Consider the following 23,156-nt stretch of genomic DNA (forward strand, 5'->3'; position numbering starts at 1 on the left):
CATAGGGTTTTCAATTTACAAAGGATATTTCTTAAGTGAGGAAAAAAGCAAACAGATAAACCTACTTGCTATACTTAAACAATACATAATGATGAAAGAAGATATAAATAAATACAAGGGAAAAAATACTCCCAACTTCAAAACTGTTCTTCAATTTCTTCCTGAACAGTCTTTCTCGTAATAATGACCAATAGATACACACTGTACACAACTCAATATCTTCTAAGAAAGTCACTGAAATTGAAAAACAAGATTTATTGCATTTTTGCCAGTGAAATATAGAAATGTATCGACCTAATAAAAGCGATGAGCAGTGAAAATATAAGATTTTGCAGTGAAAATATAAGTTTTCCGTTTTTGGCCAATGAAAGCGTACCTTTGTATTCACCTCGTTGAAACTTGTCGGTTTTTTTAATCGAACCGCAGATAGATATTGGTTATTTTGCTGTTTTTCTGAAATTTTCAGACTAGTTTTTGACACAGTACTCGCTTGACGTTAGCTACACAGGCAAAAGTGCCACACATGTGCCACATGCGTAGCATTTTTCATGCGATTTTCACACGATTTTCATGCGTATATCATATGATTTTCCACACGCATGATTTTCGCATGAAAAGTTCATGTCATCCACATGCGATTATCATGCGATTTACATGTCTACTTGACACGCATGAGAATCGCATGTTTTGTTGCTACATGCGAGATACATGTGAAATTTACATGCGTGTATCACATTAAAGATTTTAAGCATCAGAATCATGCGTAAATATATATTTTGTTGTTTTTCATTCATTTTTATTTTCTATTTTCATTTATTTTCATTCTTTCAGCACTTACAGTCTATTCTAATGCTTATGTGGGTGTTTTTTTTATCACTTTTCATATAAATGAGGACTGATTTTCAAGTGAGATCTTTTAATTGTTTTAAATTTCACATTAACCAGAAAAAAATGAACGATGTATACTATTTGAACAAATTCTTTTAAACTTGAAAACAAATTTCAAGACTTATACATAACTTAACTCAAATGGTATAGATTAAGAAACATGAATACATATATACAGTACTGTACATATGTATTTCTTTTTCTAAATAAATTCAAATAATCAAGATTACCAGGTCAATATAGTAGAACATATCTGGTATACACCAATGTTAATTTGACTAAGTTAGACTAAAGAAGCCATGAATGCATAATGATACCATTTTTTTAATTAACAGTAGCTATATAATTGCTCTTGTTGCTCATGCTTATTTCTATTGTTTGTCACAAATGTCCTCATGTTACACATGTGTCTGAGTGTATCTATAAAAATCTTGAAATCTTGTTAAATGAAGGTGTTTACATCTTTTATTATAAATTGACAATCGACACTTAATGATCATAAAGACATTGACAAAATATGCACATAAATCAGTTACCATATACTTTGATATAGGCCTAAAATTATGCAAAGTACATTTAAATATCATCGGCTGTTTCATTTGATAAATATTACGGCAGTAACCATGATCCATAGCCAAGCTGCACATATATTGCGACAAATATCGCGAAAACTACTAGAAACGGATACCTGCATCACGTCCACGCACTGTATCACAACCATGTCTGGTGCAGGGCCAGAGCGCACCACTAGATATGAAAACAATTTGGTGTCGCTAAGAATTTGGTGCAAATACAATAAAATCGGGTGTGACATAATACCTAGCTTACATATATAGATAAATGAGATATTTATTTACCTCAGAACACATATTTAGTCCCATCTAGGTGTTTTAATTCGTCCGCATAGACCCTCGCTTACGCTAGTGAAAATTTCATACTTGACTCGACGCCATATTGCTACCGGCGGGGCGGCCTAATTAACCTAATCAGTACACGATGGAGCGAAAAGAAAAAAAATACAATGTCAACATTTATTTTCATATATTTTACCGCTTATAATTAATAGATAATAATTTTTTGAATTGAATAACAGGTTTTGGGAAATAATATGCTCAGTTTCATTAATTTTAACTAAGTAAGAAGAAAACACAATAAATGATATGTGGTCTTTTCGGTCCATTGCGTTTGGATTCGGGTGGTTAGTCGTACTGTCACTTACAAACCGGAAAACCAAATTGGACAGAATCAGAATTACAATCGCTAGCGCAGTCCGTGGCGGAGAACATATCTGTGATTCACGGCGAATCCTTTTCCCTTCACGTAACCAACGAGGCGGACAAAGATAACAGATAGGTAAGTGAAATGCGTTTGTGTGTTGTTTTTTTCAGTAGGGTCTACTCCGGATGTTACGTCACCAGTGACGTCACCAAGTTTGTTGCTGCGCCTGTCTCATTGAAGTTGTATTTCGGTGGGCTGTGTTGTATTTTACTGTCACTGCCAGTATTTCTTACAATATCTGAAAATCAGAGACGATGTTCCAAGATATGGATGTTTTGTCATGATTATATGTTGCTTTGCACAAGCACGCGTGCAAAAAATAATCAACCCAGCGTTCAGAATGTCAAGCAAAGTCCCGTAGCCTCGAGCTCATCGGCAGTACCAGTACCGCTGACTGTAACTTGTAAGTAAACTTGTTTGCTGACATTGATGTAAACAGGCGACGCTAAATATGCACGAAGAACAGATCCCGTTTATTTTATATTTACTGTAGTAATACTTTTTTCTCCAAATTTAATTAATTTTAGATTTCGATAGGCCTAGCCGGTTTAGTTTTTTTTGTGGCTAGCTTTCTCAGTGATTGTTAACGTCCAAAAAATATCAACGGGAATCGCCAGATTGAGGTCACAAATGTACAGAAAACCGCACGTGTGCTCACGGACATTTTCTCGTGAACGAGCAGAATAATGAAATACATTTTGATTTATAACCGCTCGCATAGATATACATATGTATACTACTCATAAAACATGTAACTTATCTTAAAGTATGCAGTATAGGCCTATCATCTTATTATTTTGTTGGTTCATTTTTAGTTGGATTATAGATACTAAAAATGCATCTAATGTAATTTTTTGTTTTCATGTTATTCCTGCCTCATTAAATCAAGGTCATACATGGAGTTCTTATGCCAGTTATATAAGAAATATGCTACTCCTTGAACTTTTACATCCATAGATTAATATAATTTTCATGTATGAGTTAAGCAAATTCTTATCAAGCTTTCATGTACACTAACTGCAGTTGGCCTTATGTCATTTTTTAAAAGTTTAAACATTTGAATTTATGATTTTAAAATTGGCTTGAACAACCATCCTACATTCATGAGAGTGACACGTCATAATCTGTTACATAAAATGTAAGAGTGACACGTCATACTATGATATATATTGAATGAGTGGGAAAGGAAAATGATGTAGTTCCAACAGGTCCGTTTTACAGGTAAATTGTACATAGTTTGCTGCCCAGAGGCAAATTGTACCTCAGACTGTAGATTTATAGGCCTATTTAATTTTCCTGGACGTGAACAATGTGTACTAATAACCGGTATACGGCTATAGGTTGGTTTTTGGAAGTGGTGAATTTACATTCTTTATACCTTTGGGAATTTCACTGAAGTTTTTTTTTACTTTAACATCTTTCTTTGGAATAAATTTTAAAGCATTGTCTTTATATTTTTGAATCAAACAAGAGAACTGCATCATTTCTTAATTTGTTTTGCATAATTTTTTTCTGAACTTATATCATTCAATTACATGTATTTGTAGAACTATTGAAATGACACTGCAAGCTGGAAAGTTCCTCATGCATCAGGTCCTGTCACTACAATACATGATATCAGGGATATGTCCCTGGTCATAATGATTGTTTAAATAAGAAAATTTAAAGATTTGAAATTGATTTCGAAATGAAATATTGAATAACTTCAGCCTGTGTTGTGTGATGGGAATAATTTTGAAAGATCAAATTTAACTATTCAAATGATTTGCTTCATGAATCTCACATTATCAACATTTTTTTTTTTTCAAATTAGACTTTTTATTTAAATTTTTAATGAAACATGATTACATCATATATGCAAATGCTAAAAATTTGAAATTATTTGTTTTGAAGTCTCTGACCTGACCTTGATTGAGACTATATCTTTGGACAGAGCCAAATTATATCTTTTGCCATGTACAAAAAGAAATCAATGTGGAGAAAGCTAAGTTGATACTAAAATATTTTCAATTAAGTCATATTCAGTTATTTTGGGTGAGGAACCATGTACATTTTTGTACACTTTTGAATTCAAGTTGATTTCATCTATTCACAAAGGTATTACAGAAAATTATTTGACAAATTCGAACAATGACCAGGAATAAATTATCACATTCTTGGAAATGTCATCTGCACACAGGTAAAATATAGTTGGCTTAGTTGCACAGGGACTAATGTAAAAAGTTCACAATGTATGTGGCTATCACTGCAATGGACAAATATTGATATCAGAAAGGGCATTCAATTCCAGGCCTCAGAGCGCAGTTTATTTCCCTCTTGAAAAAAACTGAATTGAAATATTTTAAAAGTTTTCACAAAATATGGTTTTCATTTCATATTGCAGAACTATTCTCTCAATTTCAAGTGACCTACTGGTATTCTTATCGCCTTTTGCCCGTCGTTGTCCGTCATGCGTCCGTAAACAATTTACATTTTTGACTTCTTCTCCAAAACCCCTGAACCAAATTCAATGAAATCTGGCTAAAGGTCAACGAAATTGTGAATTACATGGTCCCCACCCCCCAGGGGCCTGAGGTATGGGGCTAAAAAGGGTCAAAATGACTGCAACTTCAAAAATATTCTTCTCTATATAGTTATATACTCTCAGATATGTTGGAATCAAATACTCTTCATAGATGGAAGGGTCTTATGGTGCTTTACCAAAATTATGAATTTCATGACCCAGGGGTCTCACATTTTGCCCCTCGTGAGGGGGTAAATTTTACGTTAGTTTATATAGGGAAATCACATTTTTGACTATAATTTGTTTGATTTCTATTGGAATTCATTCTAACTTGGTTAACATTATTAGCTTGTGATGGCAGTTTGATGGTATACACATGTTGGCCCTGACTGACCCCCAGGGGCAGATAGGCGGGGCTAAAAAGGGTCAAATTGACTAAAAATTTCAAACATCCTCTTCTCAAGACCCAAATAACTAAATAAGGTAGAATCAAATACTCTTCATAGTTGGAAGGGGCTTATGGTGCTTAATTAAAATTATGAATTTCATGACACTGTGGTCACACATCTACCCCTTGGGAGGGGGTAAATTTTATTATAGTTTATATAGGGAAATCACATTTTTGACTATGATTTGTTTGATTTCTATTGGAATTAATTCATTCTAATTTCATTAACATTATCAGCTTGGGATAGCAGTTGATGGTATGCACATATTGGTACTGACTGACCCCTTGGGGCTGATGGATGGGGCCAAGAATGGTCAATTAAATTAACTGAAATATTTCAAATCTCAGGTGACCGTTAAGGCCCATGGGCCTCTTGTTCACTTATTTGATACAACTGCAATTGTTAGATATTTTATTAAAACTGGTATACACGTACTGCTACCATATAAGAGGTTAAAAACATTTATTTATTCATACAGTTTGCAAACAAATTGATATCAATGATTAAATGAAGCTGAATTTATGTTTTTATTTTCTGAAAACTATTTTGTTTTCTTTGTTTTAGATATCTTCAACATCCAGCTCCTAGAGGGACACCAGCTGTAAGAACTCCTGTCAGCTTCAAGTCTAGGTAATCACACATGTCTTGTAACTTCATAATAATCTTTAAAAAATACTTATTTATTTGGACACTTAACCAACTGCTGTTTGTTTAATCACTGTTACCTTCATGTCAAGCTCATAAAGAAATGTGATAATTTTTATAAATTTTCTATAATAAATATGAAACATCAATGTGTAAGCACTGTCTTTGACTTTTCCAACGTCCAGGTCAGTTTTGTTTCTTTTTACGCCCTGTTGAAAGCCAATATCATTTAAGGATGTACCGGGTTTGGAGGAGAAGGAACGCTGGAAAACCCAGTGTTTAATCCGAGGGATTCACTGATCTCTGGTCAGTGCCAAGTAGCTGCCCCACTTGGGTTTCAAACTCACAACAGAGAAGCCTGAGGGGCAGGTCAAAAAGGGTCAAATTGACTGAAATTTTGAAAATCTTTTTCTCCACTCCCAGATAAGCTGAAATCAAATGCTCTTTGTATCAAAGATGTAGATGGAAAGGTCTTGAGGTCCTTTACCGAAATTGTAAATTTCATAACCCTGCGGTCAAGCGTCTTCATTGAGAAGGGGTAAAATTTACTTTATTTTATATAGGGAAGGCATTTAACCTCTGCTCATAAAAGCTGTATATGATACTGCCATTGCAATGATTCAGTGATTGATTCTCTAAAATAATTATACCCCCGCAACGAAGTTAGGGGGGGGTATACTGGAATCAGGTTGTCTGTCCGTCCGTCCGTAGACGCATTTTGTCCGGACAACTCCTCCTAAACTGATGGGCCGATTTCAATGAAACTTCACACAAATATAGAGGAACATGTGTAGATGTGCATGCCACTTTATTTTTCTCAAAATTATGGTTGCTATGGCAACTGGTCACTATAAACAGGTTTTCTGATAAGAACCATAACTTTAAGTTTGTCCGGACAACTCCTCCTAAACCGATGGGCCGATTTCAATGAAACTTCACACTAATATAGAGGACCATGTGTAGATGTGCATGCCTTTTATTTTTCTCAAAATTATGGTTGCTATGGCAACTGGTCACTATAAACAGGTTTTCCGATAAGAACCATAACTTTAAGTTTGTCCAGACAACTCCTCCTAAACCGAAGTGCCGATTTCAATGAAACTTTTCACAAATATAGAGGAACATGTGTAGATGTGCATGCCACTTTTGTTTCTTTTTTTTCTTTTTTTTTAAATGTGGTTGCTATGGCAACTGGTCACTATATTACTGGGTTATCTTATTAAGCCTTCCATTTCACCATTGCAGATTGCGGGGGTATAAGTCAGCCATCTTGGCGACAGTTCTAGTTAATTTTGAAAAGTAATGTAGTCATATTATTGAGATTTTGATTATCATCTCATAATTAAATATCGTTCATCATGTGTGAATGTACCATGAAAAACCAATTTTGATTACTTTTTTCTTTTAATTTTGTTTACAGAAACTTCAACAAAGGTGGACATCTGGAGAAGCTGAAAGACAGATCTGCAACATAGTGAAACTGTTTTCTGCTTTCGGCAAATGGACAGTCAGTCAGTCACAGCAGGCAAGGCTCGGCAGTTTTGAAACCCATGTGAACAGTGTTAAGCTTCAAGGAAAAAGATTCAATGAACTGTATATCATATGATTCTGTATAAATATATCCATGCAACAAAAGTGATTTCTGGAACTAGAAGTAATGCTGTTGGAGAGGCAAACAATATGAATAAGACAACAGAATCTCCGTCTTGTTGAAAAAGTGATGTTTTTCTCTATACAAGTTATACCAGTAATGCAAAGGCCAAGGACATGGATAGTGGTTTTTAATATTTATATATATGTGTATTGATCTTTCTTACCATAAGATAAACTGACATTCTAAACTATAAATTATTTACAGTGCAACTTGGTTTTGTATGGATTTACTTTACATGAGCAAGTATTAAATGAATTATATTTTTGATTCTAAATAACAAATTTTCATCTTGTTATTATTGATTAGACTTTAAGATAATATGACATTGTTCTGTTTGGTTTGCTTTATTTTGTTTACAGCCATTAAAGGGATGTCAGGTGTTGAATGTATAGAGGAAAGCCTGAGTACCTGAGATAAACCAAAGATCTATGATCAGTACCTGGCAATTGTCCAATGTGGTTTTCAAACTCACAATCCAGAAGTGAAGGTTATAATGGAACAATGTTGGGACACATTAACCACTCGGCCACTGTGGACCCTGACATGACACATTCTGAGTGGTAATAGAATTGTTTGAGAATGATCTAGTACATTTCTGAAGAAATTCTAGAACAATTCAAGACTTTCTCAGAGGACATGTGATTTACGCATGTGCTCTTTTCATGCATATTACACACGTAATTTACATACGAGATACACACGTAGCTCTTTTCGTCTCCTCCACATGCGTATTGATTCGCACGATTCTCGCACGACAGATTTTACATGCGTTTAACGCATATGATACGCATAATTTACGCATGTAGCTACGCATGATCCACGCATGTCGAAATTTACACACGAGACACATGCGTATTACGCATGATATTCATATGAACTCAACGCACGATTTATGCGCGTGCTCTTTTCTGCTTAACCACGCATGTAAATTTCATATGATTTTCATGCGTTTTACGCATGTGGCACATGTGTGGCACTTTTGCCTGTGTAGTCATGCACAGATTCTCCTATAACAGCAGAAAACGCTTAAATTGCGTTGATTAGTCCTTTCAAAATGGCGCCGTCAAGTTGACGTGGAGTAACGTCACAAATAGATGACGTCATTACTGATTCCCGCAATTTTTGACACTATTAATTTTTCGATATTTTTTTATTTTGTTTTTAAGTTTATGAAATGCACTAAAAAGAAAATTGAATGTTTTCCTGTTAAATATAACATATATTTCACTCGTATGACAGAATATTTCGATATTCTGTCATACTCGTGAAATATATGTTATATTAAACGGGAAACCATTCAATATCCTCTATAGATTTTGATACAGTGGTAAATGACAGCAGCCAATAGAGAAGCAGCATGACGAAGATTTAAGTAACATTTTCCCCAGCTGTTAATGACCCAATTACATAAATTACACGCGCATGGTGACATCACACATCGTTGTACTGCATACATACACTATGGTACTATGGTAACAAATAATCCCGGTGTAATCTATAAACAAAGTACATACATAAAAACAACAAATAAATACTTGTTGGAATGATATTTCTTTGACTTTTAGAATGAATATTATTATTCAAAACTTCATTAAGCCCATAGTTGAAATTGACGGACTCTGCAAAGTTACATCCGTTACCCGTTTTTCAATATAATCAGCTTCGTCATAAAAAGAACTTGGAAATCGTCATGGTTACAGATAAACATGACTGTTATGAATATCACTTAGACATTACCATGGATATAATTGAAAAAAATATTAAACATGGATACAGATTAATGTGATGGCTATAAAGGAAACTTGAATATATGAATTGATGCGACCCTAATTTTAACATGTCAATTCAGCGACTTAGAGTCCTCCATCGACTGTAAAGTTATATGCCAAAGATGATTAATAAGTCTGATGGATACTTACTGATGAGTCGCTTTCTTTTACTTTAAAATTACATATGATGACACCTATTCATCATTTGATTGCATTTGGTGGTATTAATTTTGACAATATCGCTAATTTCATATTGGGATTCAGATGTGAAAACGAAAAACGAAAACGTCAAAGCGGCAATATGATTTATTTGATCAAAGATATCGCCCATTCTAGAGTGTAAAATCAACCGTGTTTATTTGAACTGATTATATAACTTATTCAAATTTGGTATTTTAAACTATAGTGGTGATATTTTTTCCTGAATTATAAATATTTGATACCCCTATCGGGTAAATGGTATCTTAAATAAATATTACACCTAAATGATATATGCACACAGATGTATCAGGATCATACTGTATCGAAACTGAATATCTAAGTATTACCAACAAACATGGAAGGAAGATTTTTTTTCATCTTAAGCTTGTCTTTGATGTACATAGGTCAAAGGTCAGAATGTGGTATCTACTTTTGGCATGCGGCACACTGCCTCATTTAGGTGAACACATGCCCCGAGTATGAAATGCCAGTGGTAAGAAGTGGAAACAAGACATTATTGCGGTTTAATTTCTGGTTTTTTTGTCTTTTTTTATCAATTTAGTTCGATGTTTATTGTTCGGCATAGTTAAACATTACCGGAGTGTGGGTTTGTACAACTCTTAGGATCTGAGACCCAGGATAAGCCATATCACATGTTTTTTTAACGGTCCTATGTACAATGTATCTTCCACACATTCGAGCAACAAAATGATCGAGAGGACAGATATTGGTGTATCAGTTTAAAAAAAAGGATGAAATGTATGGAAGATTGAGATGGTGAGCATTATATATTTGAAATGATAGTGTACATGCTTGTAACTGCATTGTTGGAAAAAAAATATAAAAAGTGTTGACAATTTAGACCGAAATCGTACATGGTACAAAGTTGTTAAAACATCGCATAATTTATTGAAATATTTCACAAAAATAATTTCCAAGTAAGCCATATGTTGTAATTAGTTGTTAGTAGCAAATACAAATATATTGTATATGTGTATACAAATAAACGTCTCTGGAAGAATGTCTTATTTCCTCAGGTAAGAACTGTACAGTACCTGCTCACCCTCATTTCATGGCACTCATAAAGCGACAAGAGTTGTAACCTTCACCTCTTCACTATAAAACATTTTAAGTATCTCTTGATATTGACTCAAGTTTTGCCGTAGTGTGGAGCGTTTGGGACATGAGAAAAGTGTTCTGTCGCTTTGTTCAATTTCAAAGTCAATTTAATGGTACATTGTAATTTATACTTACTGTTTTACTCTCGGCAATAGAGGGTACAAACAAGCCCTACTTCGGTGTCTTTATATTGAAAAAGATGTAATGCCTATGTGACTGAGATTTCAATAAAATGGTGCTAACAATGTTCTTGGTCCTTCCGTTATCGCCTTTAGGCATCGGTCCCAAAGACCTATATATGACGAAGCAGCGTTTAACAGCAAATGTGGGCTTTTACATTGCGCTATTTATGTTTATCACAATGGCACTAGCTCGTGTAGGACTTGAATGTCGTCCCGGTTCTTATCTCTCAACATGTCTGACAAATTTAAAAGGGCAGCACCGCGCTTCCCTTATCATTGTATTTCATTGTGACCAACGAAATGCTTTCACTGACTATAGCCGCCTGTTGTGTAACCGTTGGTAAGTTAATGCAAAATGTAAATGCCCTTTGATATACTGTAGTAGGTCAGGTACAGTATCGTTGTTTTTTATGTTAATATGGACGTATTTACGAAAAAAATATAATATTGATCATTTTGATATTGTAAAAATCATAATATTGATCAATATAATATTATAATCGAAGAATTGAGAACTTTTTCTTGTTGACCGAGACGGTAATGATTCTGTTATATGACACTGAAGTTAAAGGTGAATGCATTATTTGTTTCATTATCGGTAATCTGTAACGATATTTCTCGACTAATGGCTACATAATCGATGTCTGACGTCACGAGATACATGTGTATGTTCACAGCAAGTTATGCTAATTCAACGGCATCTAAAATCAACAAGTGATGGTTCTTGACTCATCAAATGCGAAACAAACAGCAGTTGTACAGTTAATTTAATCAATCTTTATTTTCACTCGATTTAAATCATTTTTTAGATAAAAAATATTAAATAAAATACTATTATCAAAAACAACAAAGAATACCAACATAATAACAAAACCATCAATTTTAAACACGATTAGAATATAAACAAAAATAAAGATTTACCCGGAGACCATGTGCTCCGAGAGAGTAAGCGTCTTCTGATTTATCGACAAGTGCCATCACACAAATCACTGGTGACAATCTTCGGAACTGCTATTTTCATGGATGAATTGGTGATCTCAAAAATGAGTTTGAACATCTTTTTCCCCGTTGGTTTCCCCTTGGGTTTTCCTCCAACACCCAAACACATAAGGACACGCCTTTTATTACGTACGTGTAGTTGTTTGTATCATTATTATTATCATCCTGAATCCTAGATGAGATACGATATACACAATTATTGGACATTTATTCTTGTTTTCGATTTATCTACTTGCGTTTTTCCTGTCCTCGTTTCTAGGAATTTTAATATCTAGGTGATATATTATAATTTTTTCTCACACACGACTACGTTTTGACCAATAACCTGACATGGTCGAGTTTGTTATGTTTAAGCACTTGCTGGGACATTCAGTAATCCGACCTGTGCTCCTGGTCGCAACACAATCGTGCATCTCTTTGAATGGAAATGGACAGACATAGCAAAGGAATGTGAGAGATTCCTCGGACCGAATGGCTTTTGTGGCGTCCAGGTAAGTATTCATATTATTTGGAGAATACCATCATGAAACGAAACCGTGTTTCTAACTTAGAATACAAAACAACGAGGGAAAATACAAAGAAATATACAGATTTGAATGAAAATTGATGTAAAAGCACAAGGGGAGTAAGACCAGGGAAGAGTTTTATCAATATTCCTGAACTTATGGAAATTTTGCAAATCAAAATTTTCAATTAAAAAGTATTAGAGAAATTAAGGAAATTTCCGTAACAGAGATTTTTCCCGGAATCCTCTGCAATGCTTTCCTGTGGAAAATTGTAAGAAATTTAACTTAAGGTAAGGAACGTTGATGAACCGGACCAAGTGGAAGGTTAGGTATACGCTTCATCCACCACACCGCCATAAAAATGTAGGACATGTTCGGCTTAGGTGAAATCTCAAAATGAGAACTATGGTGTTGACAATGAAACTAATATGCATGTTAAGAAATATCGAACAAGTCAGGCTACTTGTCGTTCGTTGAAATAGAAGACTTTTAAATGAGATCAAGATGTAGTTTCAGTGTTAAATTTATATATGGGCGAAACGTCAGGATAACCTATCAGGATTTATTCTAGTGATAGCGTGTTTCAATAACCACCTGATATTCCATACAGACACATTTTATTATTTTATCCAGATATCGCCACCTAATGAAAACCGTCTTGTCAATAACAGACCATGGTGGGAAAGGTATCAGCCAGTCAGCTACAAACTGCAAACACGGAGTGGCAGCGAGGATCAACTAAGGGACATGATTTCCAGATGTAACAGGGTCAACGTCAGGTAGGTTTGTAATTAACACCTGACAGGTCAACGTCAGGTAGGTTTGTAATTAACACCTGACAGGTCAACGTCAGGTAGGTTTGTAGTTAACACCTGACAGGTCAACGTCAGGTAGGTTTGTAGTTAACACCTGACAGGTCAACGTCAGGTAGGTTTGTAGTTAACACCTGACAGGTCAACGTCAGGTAGGTTTGTAGTTAACACCTGACAGGTCAACGTCAGGTAGGTTTGTAGTTAACACCTGACAGGTCAACGTCAGGTAGGTTTGTAGTTAACACCTGACAGGTCAACGTCAGGTAGGTTTGTAGTTAACACCTAACAGGTCAATGTCATATAGGTTTGTAGTTAACACCTGACAGGTTAACGTCAGGTAGGTTTGTAGTTAACACCTGACAGGTCAACGTCAGGTAGGTTTGTAGTTAACACCTGACAGGTCAACGTCAGGTAGGTTTGTAGTTAACACCTGACAGGTCAACGTCAGGTAGGTTTGTAGTTAACACCTGACAGGTCAACGACAGGTAGGTTTGTAATTAACACCTGACAGGTCAACGTCAGGTAGGTTTGTAGTTAACACCTGACAGGTCAACGTCAGGTAGGTTTGTAGTTAACACCTGACAGGTCAACGTCAGGTAGGTTTGTAGTTAACACCTAACAGGTCAACGACAGGTAGGTTTGTAATTAACACCTGACAGGTCAACGTCAGGTAGGTTTGTAGTTAACACCTGACAGGTCAACGTCAGGTAGGTTTGTAGTTAACACCTGGCAGGTCAACGTCAGGTAGGTTTGTAGTTAACACCTGACAGGTCAACGTCAGGTAGGTTTGTAGTTAACACCTAACAGGTCAACGTCAGGTAGGTTTGTAATTAACACCTGACAGGTCAACGTCAGGTAGGTTTGTAATTAACACCTAACAGGTCAACGTCAGGTAGGTTTGTAGTTAACACCTAACAGGTCAACGTCAGGTAGGTTTGTAGTTAACACCTGACAGGTCAACGTCAGGTAGGTTTGTAGTTAACACCTGACAGGTCAACGTCAGGTAGGTTTGTAATTAACACCTGACAGGTCAACGTCAGGTAGGTTTGTAATTAACACCTGACAGGTCAACGTCAGGTAGGTTTGTAGTTAAACACCTGAGCAGGTCAACGTCAGGTAGGTTTGTAGTAACACCTGACAGGTCAACGTCAGGTAGGTTTGTAGTTAACACCTGACAGGTCAACGTCAGGTAGGTTTGTAGTTAACACCTGACAGGTCAACGTCAGGTAGGTTTGTAGTAAACACCTGACAGGTCAACGTCAGGTAGGTTTGTAGTAAACACCTGACAGGTCAACGTCAGGTAGGTTTGTAGTTAAAACCTGACAGGTCAACGTCAGGTAGGTTTGTAGTTAACACCTGACAGGTCAACGTCAGGTAGGTTTGTAGTTAACACCTGACAGGTCAACGTCAGGTAGGTTTGTAGTTAACACCTGACAGGTCAACGTCAGGTAGGTTTGTAGTTTACACCTGACAGGTCAACGTCAGGTAGGTTTGTAGTTAACACCTGACAGGTCAACGTCAGGTAGGTTTGTAGTTAACACCTGACAGGTCAACGTCAGGTAGGTTTGTAGTTAACACCTGACAGGTTAATGTCAGATATGTTTGTAGTTACCTCCTGACAGGTTAATGTCAGATATGTTTGTAGTTAACGGGGCCGCGGTGGCCGAGTGGTTGAGGTGTCCCGACACTTTAACACTCTCCACCTGTTGGTTGCGAGTTCGAAACCTACGTGGGGCAGTTGCCAGGTACTGACCGTAGGCCGGTGGTTTTTTCCGGGTACTCCGGCTTTCCTCCACCTCCAAAACCTGACACGTCCTTAAATGACCCTGGCTGTTAACAGGACGTTAAACAAAAACAAACCAAACCAAGTCTGTAGTTAACACTGATCAGGTTACGACTATTAATGTAACAAGCACAATAGCAGAAAGTGTAACGAAAAGTTGATCGATTCTTATAACATCATAACGACAAATATCAATACCTAAGATGAGGGGTCGACAGATCTTATTTTTTATAACATCCCTAGATCAAACATACATTGCGCCACAAAAGCATTGATTCGAGACAAACACAGAAAAACAAAAACAAAAAAGAACACAAAAATCAAATAAGCAAACAAAAACAAACAAAACAAAAAAAGCAACAAAAGCAAAAAAGAAATTTTCACAAGTCCATTCGCCAGTAACTAGGAGTAGGCGATGTGCTCCGAGGCTTCCTATGTGAAGGTTGTTGAAAGTATACACTCGTGTGAATGGCGCCTAGATGGTATGAAGACAAATGATAGAGCCATTATGTATACCAGTTAATCACTGTAGAATCTTCATCATACAGTCGTATCACTTTACGGACACTTTAGAGATAACTCTGTGATAATCGGGATATTTTTGTCAAAGTCAAGCAATGCCACGTCCTCATAATGAATACCGACGTATTGACAATGAAACTATCCGCTACTATGTAGAACATTGTATCCATAAGTTAATGATGGCGACCTTACTTTGAACTCTAAGAATCTCCATTAACCAGCATCTTAAGAGTTCCAGTGTTATCTGTTTTTACCTCAACACACTCATTCGATCATATATGTTATGTTAGGAACAATCCCTTGAATTTCGAATATCGTGTGTCATGTTGTTAATGTCATTTTCGGGACTATATATGCTTCCTAGGAGATAAGCGGCTTGTAGTTGTGGTATTTTATGCAATGCACATAATCAATAAATTTCGTAATTGTAAAATGAGAGTGAAACACGTGGCATTATCTTTGTTACTGTCCTGATAAATCCAATTTAGAACGGCGAGGAAAGGGAAGGGTCTATTCCCATTGGCTTGCCAATGGTCTGTTTCCGATATAATTCATGAACTTGTGTGACATTTGCGAGACTGAAAAGAATGTCCTAGAAACAGGAAAACTTTCTTAAAGAAAAAAGGAATGTCAAAGATTGCTCCGTTCTATTTTGAGTTTTTCAAAATCCATTGCTTCCGAATTCCATTGAGTTCACATTGTCTTACTTTCCTTGTACTTTTTCAGGGGTCTCCATTCAAGACTATACAAAGCTACATTTTGATGTGCTTTACCGTCGTTTGTACAATTTTAAGTTATAATTACGGTTCCATGGTTCGATTAGTGTATGTCTTGGTTCATTACGCAGTGCCCCGACGTTCTAAAAACACTTGCGAAATCTGAGAAATGATAATAATAAAACATTTTGTTTCTATAGAAATGACATGAATTTGGATATTTAATTATAAACCTCTTCCAGCTATGGCTACAATATAGCAAAATATACTTTGCATGAATATACCATGTAGTACTTCCTTGTTACAATGGAGCATTTTGACTAAACGCGGGTTCGTATATATTGTATTTCAAACTGGTGCGAGCAACATGTATTTATGGAGGTCTGTGTCCTGGTAGGAAATGAACATCTAAACGTTTAAGACTCAACAGAGGTCGACGAGATGAAAGGAGAAGTTTCAGATTTAGTTGTTAAGCAATATTCATTTAGTTCTCTTCTCGAAATCTTTGAAAGTATTTCTGATGTTGGGTACAAATGCCATGTGACGGGGTTTTACTGCTTGTCTAGAGGAAGATGACAATCTCGAAAGTTGGTTGCTATAGTTGGTTGAAACATGCATTTCTCCGTGTTGCAGAATATACTCGGATACCGTTATAAACCACATGACAGGAGTCGGTGGATCAGGGACGGGGACAGCGGGATCACATTGGAATGGAGACACGTTGTCATATCCCGGCGTTCCGTTCTCTGCCTGGGATTTCAATACCGGAAATGAGTGTCACAGCTCCGATATGAACATCCACGACTATAACAATGCCGAAGAAGTTCGCAACTGTCGCCTCGTCAGTCTCGCTGATTTAAAGCTCAGCAAGAACTATGTCCGAGAGGAAATTATTCAGTATATGAACCATCTGATCGACTTGGGCGTGGCTGGATTCCGAATAGACGCCGCAAAACATATGTGGCCTGGAGATCTAAGAGCGATATTTGGCACACTGCATGATCTAAACTCTGCGGTATTTGGTTCGGGAAGGAAACCATTTATCTTCCAGGAAGTGATTGATATGGGAGGTGCACCAATTAGTGCGTCGGAATACACAGGGATCGGCCGAGTCACTAACTTCATCTTTGGTGTTAAACTAGGACAAGTCTTCCGGAATGAAAACAAGGCCAGTAACCTTCACAACTGGGGCGAGGCTTGGGGCATGCCAAACTCGAATGACGTCGTGGTGTTTATTGATAACCATGACAACCAGCGAGGACATGGAGGAGGAGGTAAGACACACAGAACTCAGTCATTGTGAAGGGTGTTGTGTGTATACTGGATTACCTGCTGCCTAAGTACCTTTTTCTCCGCTAGGATGCGCTTATTTAAACTATGTATTTTCGGAGCGAAGCCAAGCGGAGCGTAGAAAACCAACGGCAGGTAACCCAGTATGAATCACATCCAAGGAGTTCCGAACAGGAGATATGACACTATTTTAATTGTTTTGTTAAATTGTCAATAGCAGTCATTTAATGAATCCAATTTTACAATCAGGTTAAAAATATTGAGATAATTACATAGACTAGCCATTCCAGATTGCCTACATGATTTTGAAATACACAAAATGTGTAATACAAATGATTATTTTACGCAAAAAAACAAAAACATTTTTCTTCATTTGACATTTGTAACCTGTTTTGCAGCGATAACTGTTTCTGCAATGTCTATCAAGAGTAAGTTGACTCTATTAAAACTGTTTCCAATCTTACTAGGTGGTCCTTTGACCCACTTCGAACCACGCCCCTACAAACTCGCCACAGCCTTCATGTTGGCACATCCATACGGCTTTACCCGCTTAATGAGTAGCTACAACTTCGACAGGTAAGTAATTGTGTTACCTTACTCTAGTTGATCTCGTGACTCTCATCAGACCACCTCCCTACAAACCCGCCAACGTCTTCATGTTGGTACATTCTGTGGCCTTCCCAAGAATCACGAGAAGTTTCAATTAAAAGTACCATAGAGTGTTTAAAATATCAATAATATGTCATAGAAAGACAGAAACATTGATTTCCTTCAGAGCAATGTTTTTAAGGCCAAACAACAAACTTTATCAGATAATATATTCAGGTTCTAGAAAAATCCCAAGAGGAAACATTGTAAAAAGCCAACGAAAATGTAGGTTCTCTAGTTCCCTTTAATCAAACTAGCATGGATGTAATTTGGCTTTAGGTCAAATACTGACCAGGGTCCACCTCATAATGGCGACAACATCAACGATGTCACTATAAACGCTGACCTCACGTGCGGTAACGGATGGGTAAGTAACATTTGTTTTATATCAATCAATATTACCTATTTATTTTCGTTTTATTTATTTATAATTATTGAAACAATTAATCGCGTAAATATGTGTACTATTTACAGGGACTTGGTACAAATTGCGATCCCAAGGTACATACCTAATGTAATACAATACATTGTTTATGGTCCGTTAGTTGGGAATTCATGCAAAGCCCCTGTGGTACTAGTAATAGGCAATCTGGATTTTAACATAGTTTCAAACCTCTTGTAAGTTATATCGTTACATAATGTAAGGTAGGTTTGCGCTGTAAGTATATTAAAGAAATCGTGTTTACACTTTATACTGTAAAGGTACTTTCTTAGTAAATATCTTCTTGCGCCCTGGAAGTACTGCGCTTAAATATCATTGTGTTCATCCTCTTTTTCTATGGTAATAATTATCAGTGTGCCAAAAACTGTCAATGTCGCCAAGAACCGTTAATGCGCCAATAACTGTCAGTGTGCCAATAACTGTCAGTGTGCCAAAAATTGTCAATGCGCCAAAAAACTGCCAATGCACCAAGAATTGGCAATGCGCCAAAACCTATCCATGCGCCAAAATATGTCAGTGTACCAAAAACTGGCAGAGCGCCAAAGCATCATTGCGCGAAGATGTTGAAATGTGACGATAGTTTGAAGAAAGTAAAAACAAGGAGTTTATACAATTACAGTTGAAATATCAGTTACATCTAGTATAAGATAAATACGAAACGACAACTGCAGAAATAGAAGCTAGAAACATCTTACGACAGGTAAAAAGTATGTCGAATGAATATAAAACTAAATATTGTCAGGCCTTATTTGGTTTTTCTTCCCACGCACTTAACGTCATTTTGAAGACGACACATACTTGATTCGGCGATCAACAATTTCATTCAATGTCTAAAACTGTCTTCCACTTGATTTTACCTTTCAGACGTGTGAACATCGGTGGAGAGAAATCTACAATATGGTAGCGTTCAGGAACATAGTAATGGGACAGAATCTACAGCACTGGTGGGACAATGGTAACTACCAGATCGCCTTTGGTAGGGGAAACAAAGGATTCATCGCTATGAACATGGACAACCACAACCTCGACCAAACACTGCAGACTGGCCTTCCCGCGGGAACTTATTGTGACGTCATTTCCGGTAGTTACGATGGTTCTAGTTGTTCTGGAACCGAGATCCAGGTCGGAAATGATGGAAATGCACATTTCAGCATCAGCAACAGTAGCGATGACCCTATGATCGCTATTCACGTTGGTTAGTGTATTAGGAATTAATGTTTCTGGACATGAATTGATCAATAGAGTATGGCATTTTAAAAACATTCATCAAACCCGGTGCTTACAGTAGTAACGAAATGGTAAATGGACATTTTTATTTGGTCCTATTTATGTACCTTGAGCTATTTATACCAACACATCAGCACAGGGTAATGTAAATCGGAAAAATCAACAAAAGATTAAAGTAGGAATAGACAATAGTAGGAATAGACAACAGTAGGAATAGACAATAGTAGGAATAGACAATAGTAGGAATAGACAATAGTAGGAATAGACAATAGTAGGAATAGACAATAGTAGGAATAGACAACAGTAGGAATAGACAAAAAGTAGGAATAGACAATAGTAGGAATAGACAATAGTAGGAATAGACAATAGTAGGAATAGACAATAGTAGGAATAGACAATAGTAGGAATAGACAATAGTAGGAATAGACAATAGTAGGAATAGATAATAGTAGGAATAGACAATAGTAGGAATAGACAATAGTAGGAATAGACAATAGTAGGAATAGACAATAGTAGGAATAGATAATAGTAGGAATAGACAATAGTAGGAATAGACAATAGTAGGAATAGACAAAAGTAGGAATAGACAAAAAGTAGGAATAGACAATAGTAGGAATAGATAATAGTAGGAATAGACAATAGTAGGAATAGACAACAGTAGGAATAGACAATAGTAGGAATAGACAATAGTAGGAATAGACAATAGTAGGAATAGACAATAGTAGGAATAGACAACAGTAGGAATAGACAATAGTAGGAATAGACAATAGTAGGAATAGACAATAGTAGGAATAGACAATAGTAGGATTAGACAATAGTAGGAATAGACAATAGTAGGAATAGACAATAGTAGGAATAGACAATTAAAGTAGGAATAGATAATAGTAGGAATAGACAATAGTAGGAATAGACAATAGTAGGAATAGACAATAGTAGGAATAGATAATAGTAGGAATAGACAATAGTAGGAATAGACAATAGTAGGAATAGACAACAGTAGGAATAGACAATTAAAGTAGGAATAGACAATAGTAGGAATAGACAATAGTAGGAATAGACAATAGTAGGAATAGACAATAGTAGGAATAGACAATAGTAGGATTAGACAATAGTAGGAATAGACAATAGTAGGAATAGACAATAGTAGGAATAGATAATAGTAGGAATAGACAATAGTAGGAATAGATAATAGTAGGAATAGATAATAGTAGGAATAGACAATAGTAGGAATAGACAATACCAATCGAAAAGGAAAAAAACTCGTCAACACTTTGAAAGACAGCAATGGGGATAAAAGACATCAACATTTGAAGACAACATAGATATAAAGACATCGCCAAAACTGATAAAACAAAAGACAACAACATTTGAAGACATCAAAAAAAACTGATAATAACAACAACATTTTAAGAGGCATCTAAACAGCAAATCCAGTCAAAACCCTGATATTTTACATGCCTATAAATTCCTACTTTGGTGCAAACTTAACAGAAATAACTTTTAGTATGTATCATGGCAAACTGTGGGACTTGTTGTTGACATGTAATTTGTTAAGCTGTTTGTGTTCAGGGGGACATTTTCATCGCATATATTGCACAAACTAGCCATATCGTTTTGTTCACATGTGTCTAAAGCACATAATAGGAGCAATGACCAGAGTTGACTTTATCATATGTACATTAATAAACACTGTTTTATTTTGACCTTGAAATACAAATGGCAGCCGTGAATGACATCACACAAATATGGCATATAAGGAGGTATTTCAAACATCAAAAATGTTCTTATTAGACAATATAAAGAACTCTAGAAAATGCAAGAAGACTGTTTTTAGAAAAAAATGTTCAACCGCTGAGTTTGGGGTCAATTATGCATATTTCTGAAAAAGAACACAAATTCACCTGTTTAACAATTTGTCTTAAAACAGGTCCTTCTTACTATGATCAGATGTCTTAAAAGTATGATATAGGAGCAGTTTTATCGATTGAAATGCCTTCCTATGTGACATATTTGTGTAATATTATTCACAGCCGCCATTTGCATTTGAAGGTCAAAACAAAATAAGCGATTATACGTACATAATGTAACATACAGACACTTGTGAGCATAACAGATTGGCTATTTTATCAGGTTTGGTCTTTTGCGTGAATTTGAATTATTCCATGCCACATCTTACCATAACTCTATAGAAGAACCCAATAACATCTACAGCAAATCATTGGTGATATTAAGAAACTACATGTCCAAAAAAAATTTTTTGACGTATTACATGGCTATTTGTGTGCATATCTTTAGATATGTATTCGTGTCTAAAATTCAGCATTATTCTGCTATATACATGACCACTTGAGACATTAATAATAAATGAGATAACATATAAAACCAAACGGCATTACCTTACAAGATTTTAAAAGGACAATTTAATCAAGCATGCGTTTTATAATTATGATTTAAGCAGAATCGATAAAATATGTATATACAGACAAAATAATCAGCAGTCAATAGCTATCTGCTAATAGCCACTGTCCAGTATAATTATTATGGTAAGTTTAAGCTTGGGGACAGTCCATACCAAATATAGCCATAATAAAATATAGTCCCGTGCAGCAATTAACATGCCTTTACATGTCTATAGTTGATTCTTTTTGTTTTAATTTTAGGCGCGAAAAAAGGTCAGCCGAAGGTTACGACGTGACGTTACCCCAATTATTAGCCTTACCATCGACATAGGGCCCGTAACCACCGTCGCCATCTTTGTTTTATCATTGTTCTGCTCATACGAAATTAAATTGTTATTAGAGATAATATATTTGTGATATGAATTGTTGTCTGTTATATTTGTACATTAGATGTGACGTAATACAAATACACCACGCATTCGCCCCTTAACATACATGTACGACATCGAATATAAACTTCAAATGTGATACATTTTAAGATTTACACTTTCTCATAAATCCATAATGCGTGTTTCATTGTTTCAATTTCAGTTTTGCACACATTATATTTATGACTGTTAAATTACCCAATTTCAAATACAAGCATGTAAATGAATTTCGCATTGTATACTTCTGTTCAATGCACCTTTGCATTCTTCAACACATGCCTTGATTGTATATATATGAACAGATGCACATGGTAATGCATTCATGTATCCACTAGACGGCGCCTAAATATTTGTTATGGAATCAAAATTGACATCGGTTAACTCTTTGTTATCATATGTCAATATAATCTCTCGTTTTATCGATTTGAGTTGGAATTAAGAGTTCATTTACACGTTATGTTCTGATTTACACTTTGTGATGAAATTAAGAGTTCGTTTACACGTTATATTCTGATTTACACTTTGTGTAGGATTTAAGAGTTCGTTTACACGTTATGTTCGGATTTACACTTTGTGTAGGAATTAAGAGTTCGTTTACACGTTATGTTCGGATTTACACTTTGAGTTTGAATTAAGAGTTCGTTTACACGTTATGTTCTGATTTACATTTTGAGTAGGAATTAAGAGTTCGTTTAC

At 35.8% G+C, this 23,156-nt stretch overlaps 1 protein-coding gene and 1 long non-coding RNA gene across 2 annotated transcripts; both read left to right on the forward strand.

Moving 5' to 3' along the window:
• Window positions 1-2,271: 2,271 nt before the first annotated feature.
• On the forward strand, window positions 2,272-7,709 carry LOC117316405. Its single transcript, XR_004529849.1, has 3 exons — window positions 2,272-2,569; window positions 5,683-5,748; window positions 7,184-7,709. It is a non-coding gene; the product is annotated as an uncharacterized LOC117316405 (long non-coding RNA).
• A 3,275-nt stretch (window positions 7,710-10,984) lies between these two features.
• On the forward strand, window positions 10,985-22,455 carry LOC117316404 (alpha-amylase). The gene is made up of 8 exons (XM_033870957.1): window positions 10,985-11,028; window positions 12,042-12,178; window positions 12,827-12,972; window positions 16,660-17,300; window positions 17,784-17,892; window positions 18,244-18,331; window positions 19,271-19,601; window positions 22,294-22,455. Exons 1-8 carry the CDS (start codon window positions 10,989-10,991, stop codon window positions 22,326-22,328), a joined length of 1,527 nt encoding a protein of 508 aa, XP_033726848.1. The 5' UTR covers window positions 10,985-10,988; the 3' UTR covers window positions 22,329-22,455.
• The last annotated feature ends 701 nt before the right edge of the window (window positions 22,456-23,156 follow it).

The sequence above is a fragment of the Pecten maximus genome, chromosome 18 (assembly GCF_902652985.1).
Source record: "Pecten maximus chromosome 18, xPecMax1.1, whole genome shotgun sequence".
NCBI classification, from domain to species: Eukaryota; Metazoa; Mollusca; class Bivalvia; order Pectinida; family Pectinidae; genus Pecten; species Pecten maximus.

Coding starts and splice junctions, on each gene's coding strand:
- LOC117316404 (XM_033870957.1), top strand. CDS start 10,989: ATGCTTTCACTGACTATAGCCGCCTGTTGTGTAACCGTTG. Junction 17,301..17,783: donor GCGAGGACATGGAGGAGGAG/GTAAGACACACA, acceptor CAATCTTACTAG/GTGGTCCTTTGACCCACTTC. Junction 19,602..22,293: donor TATGATCGCTATTCACGTTG/GTTAGTGTATTA, acceptor TTTTAATTTTAG/GCGCGAAAAAAGGTCAGCCG.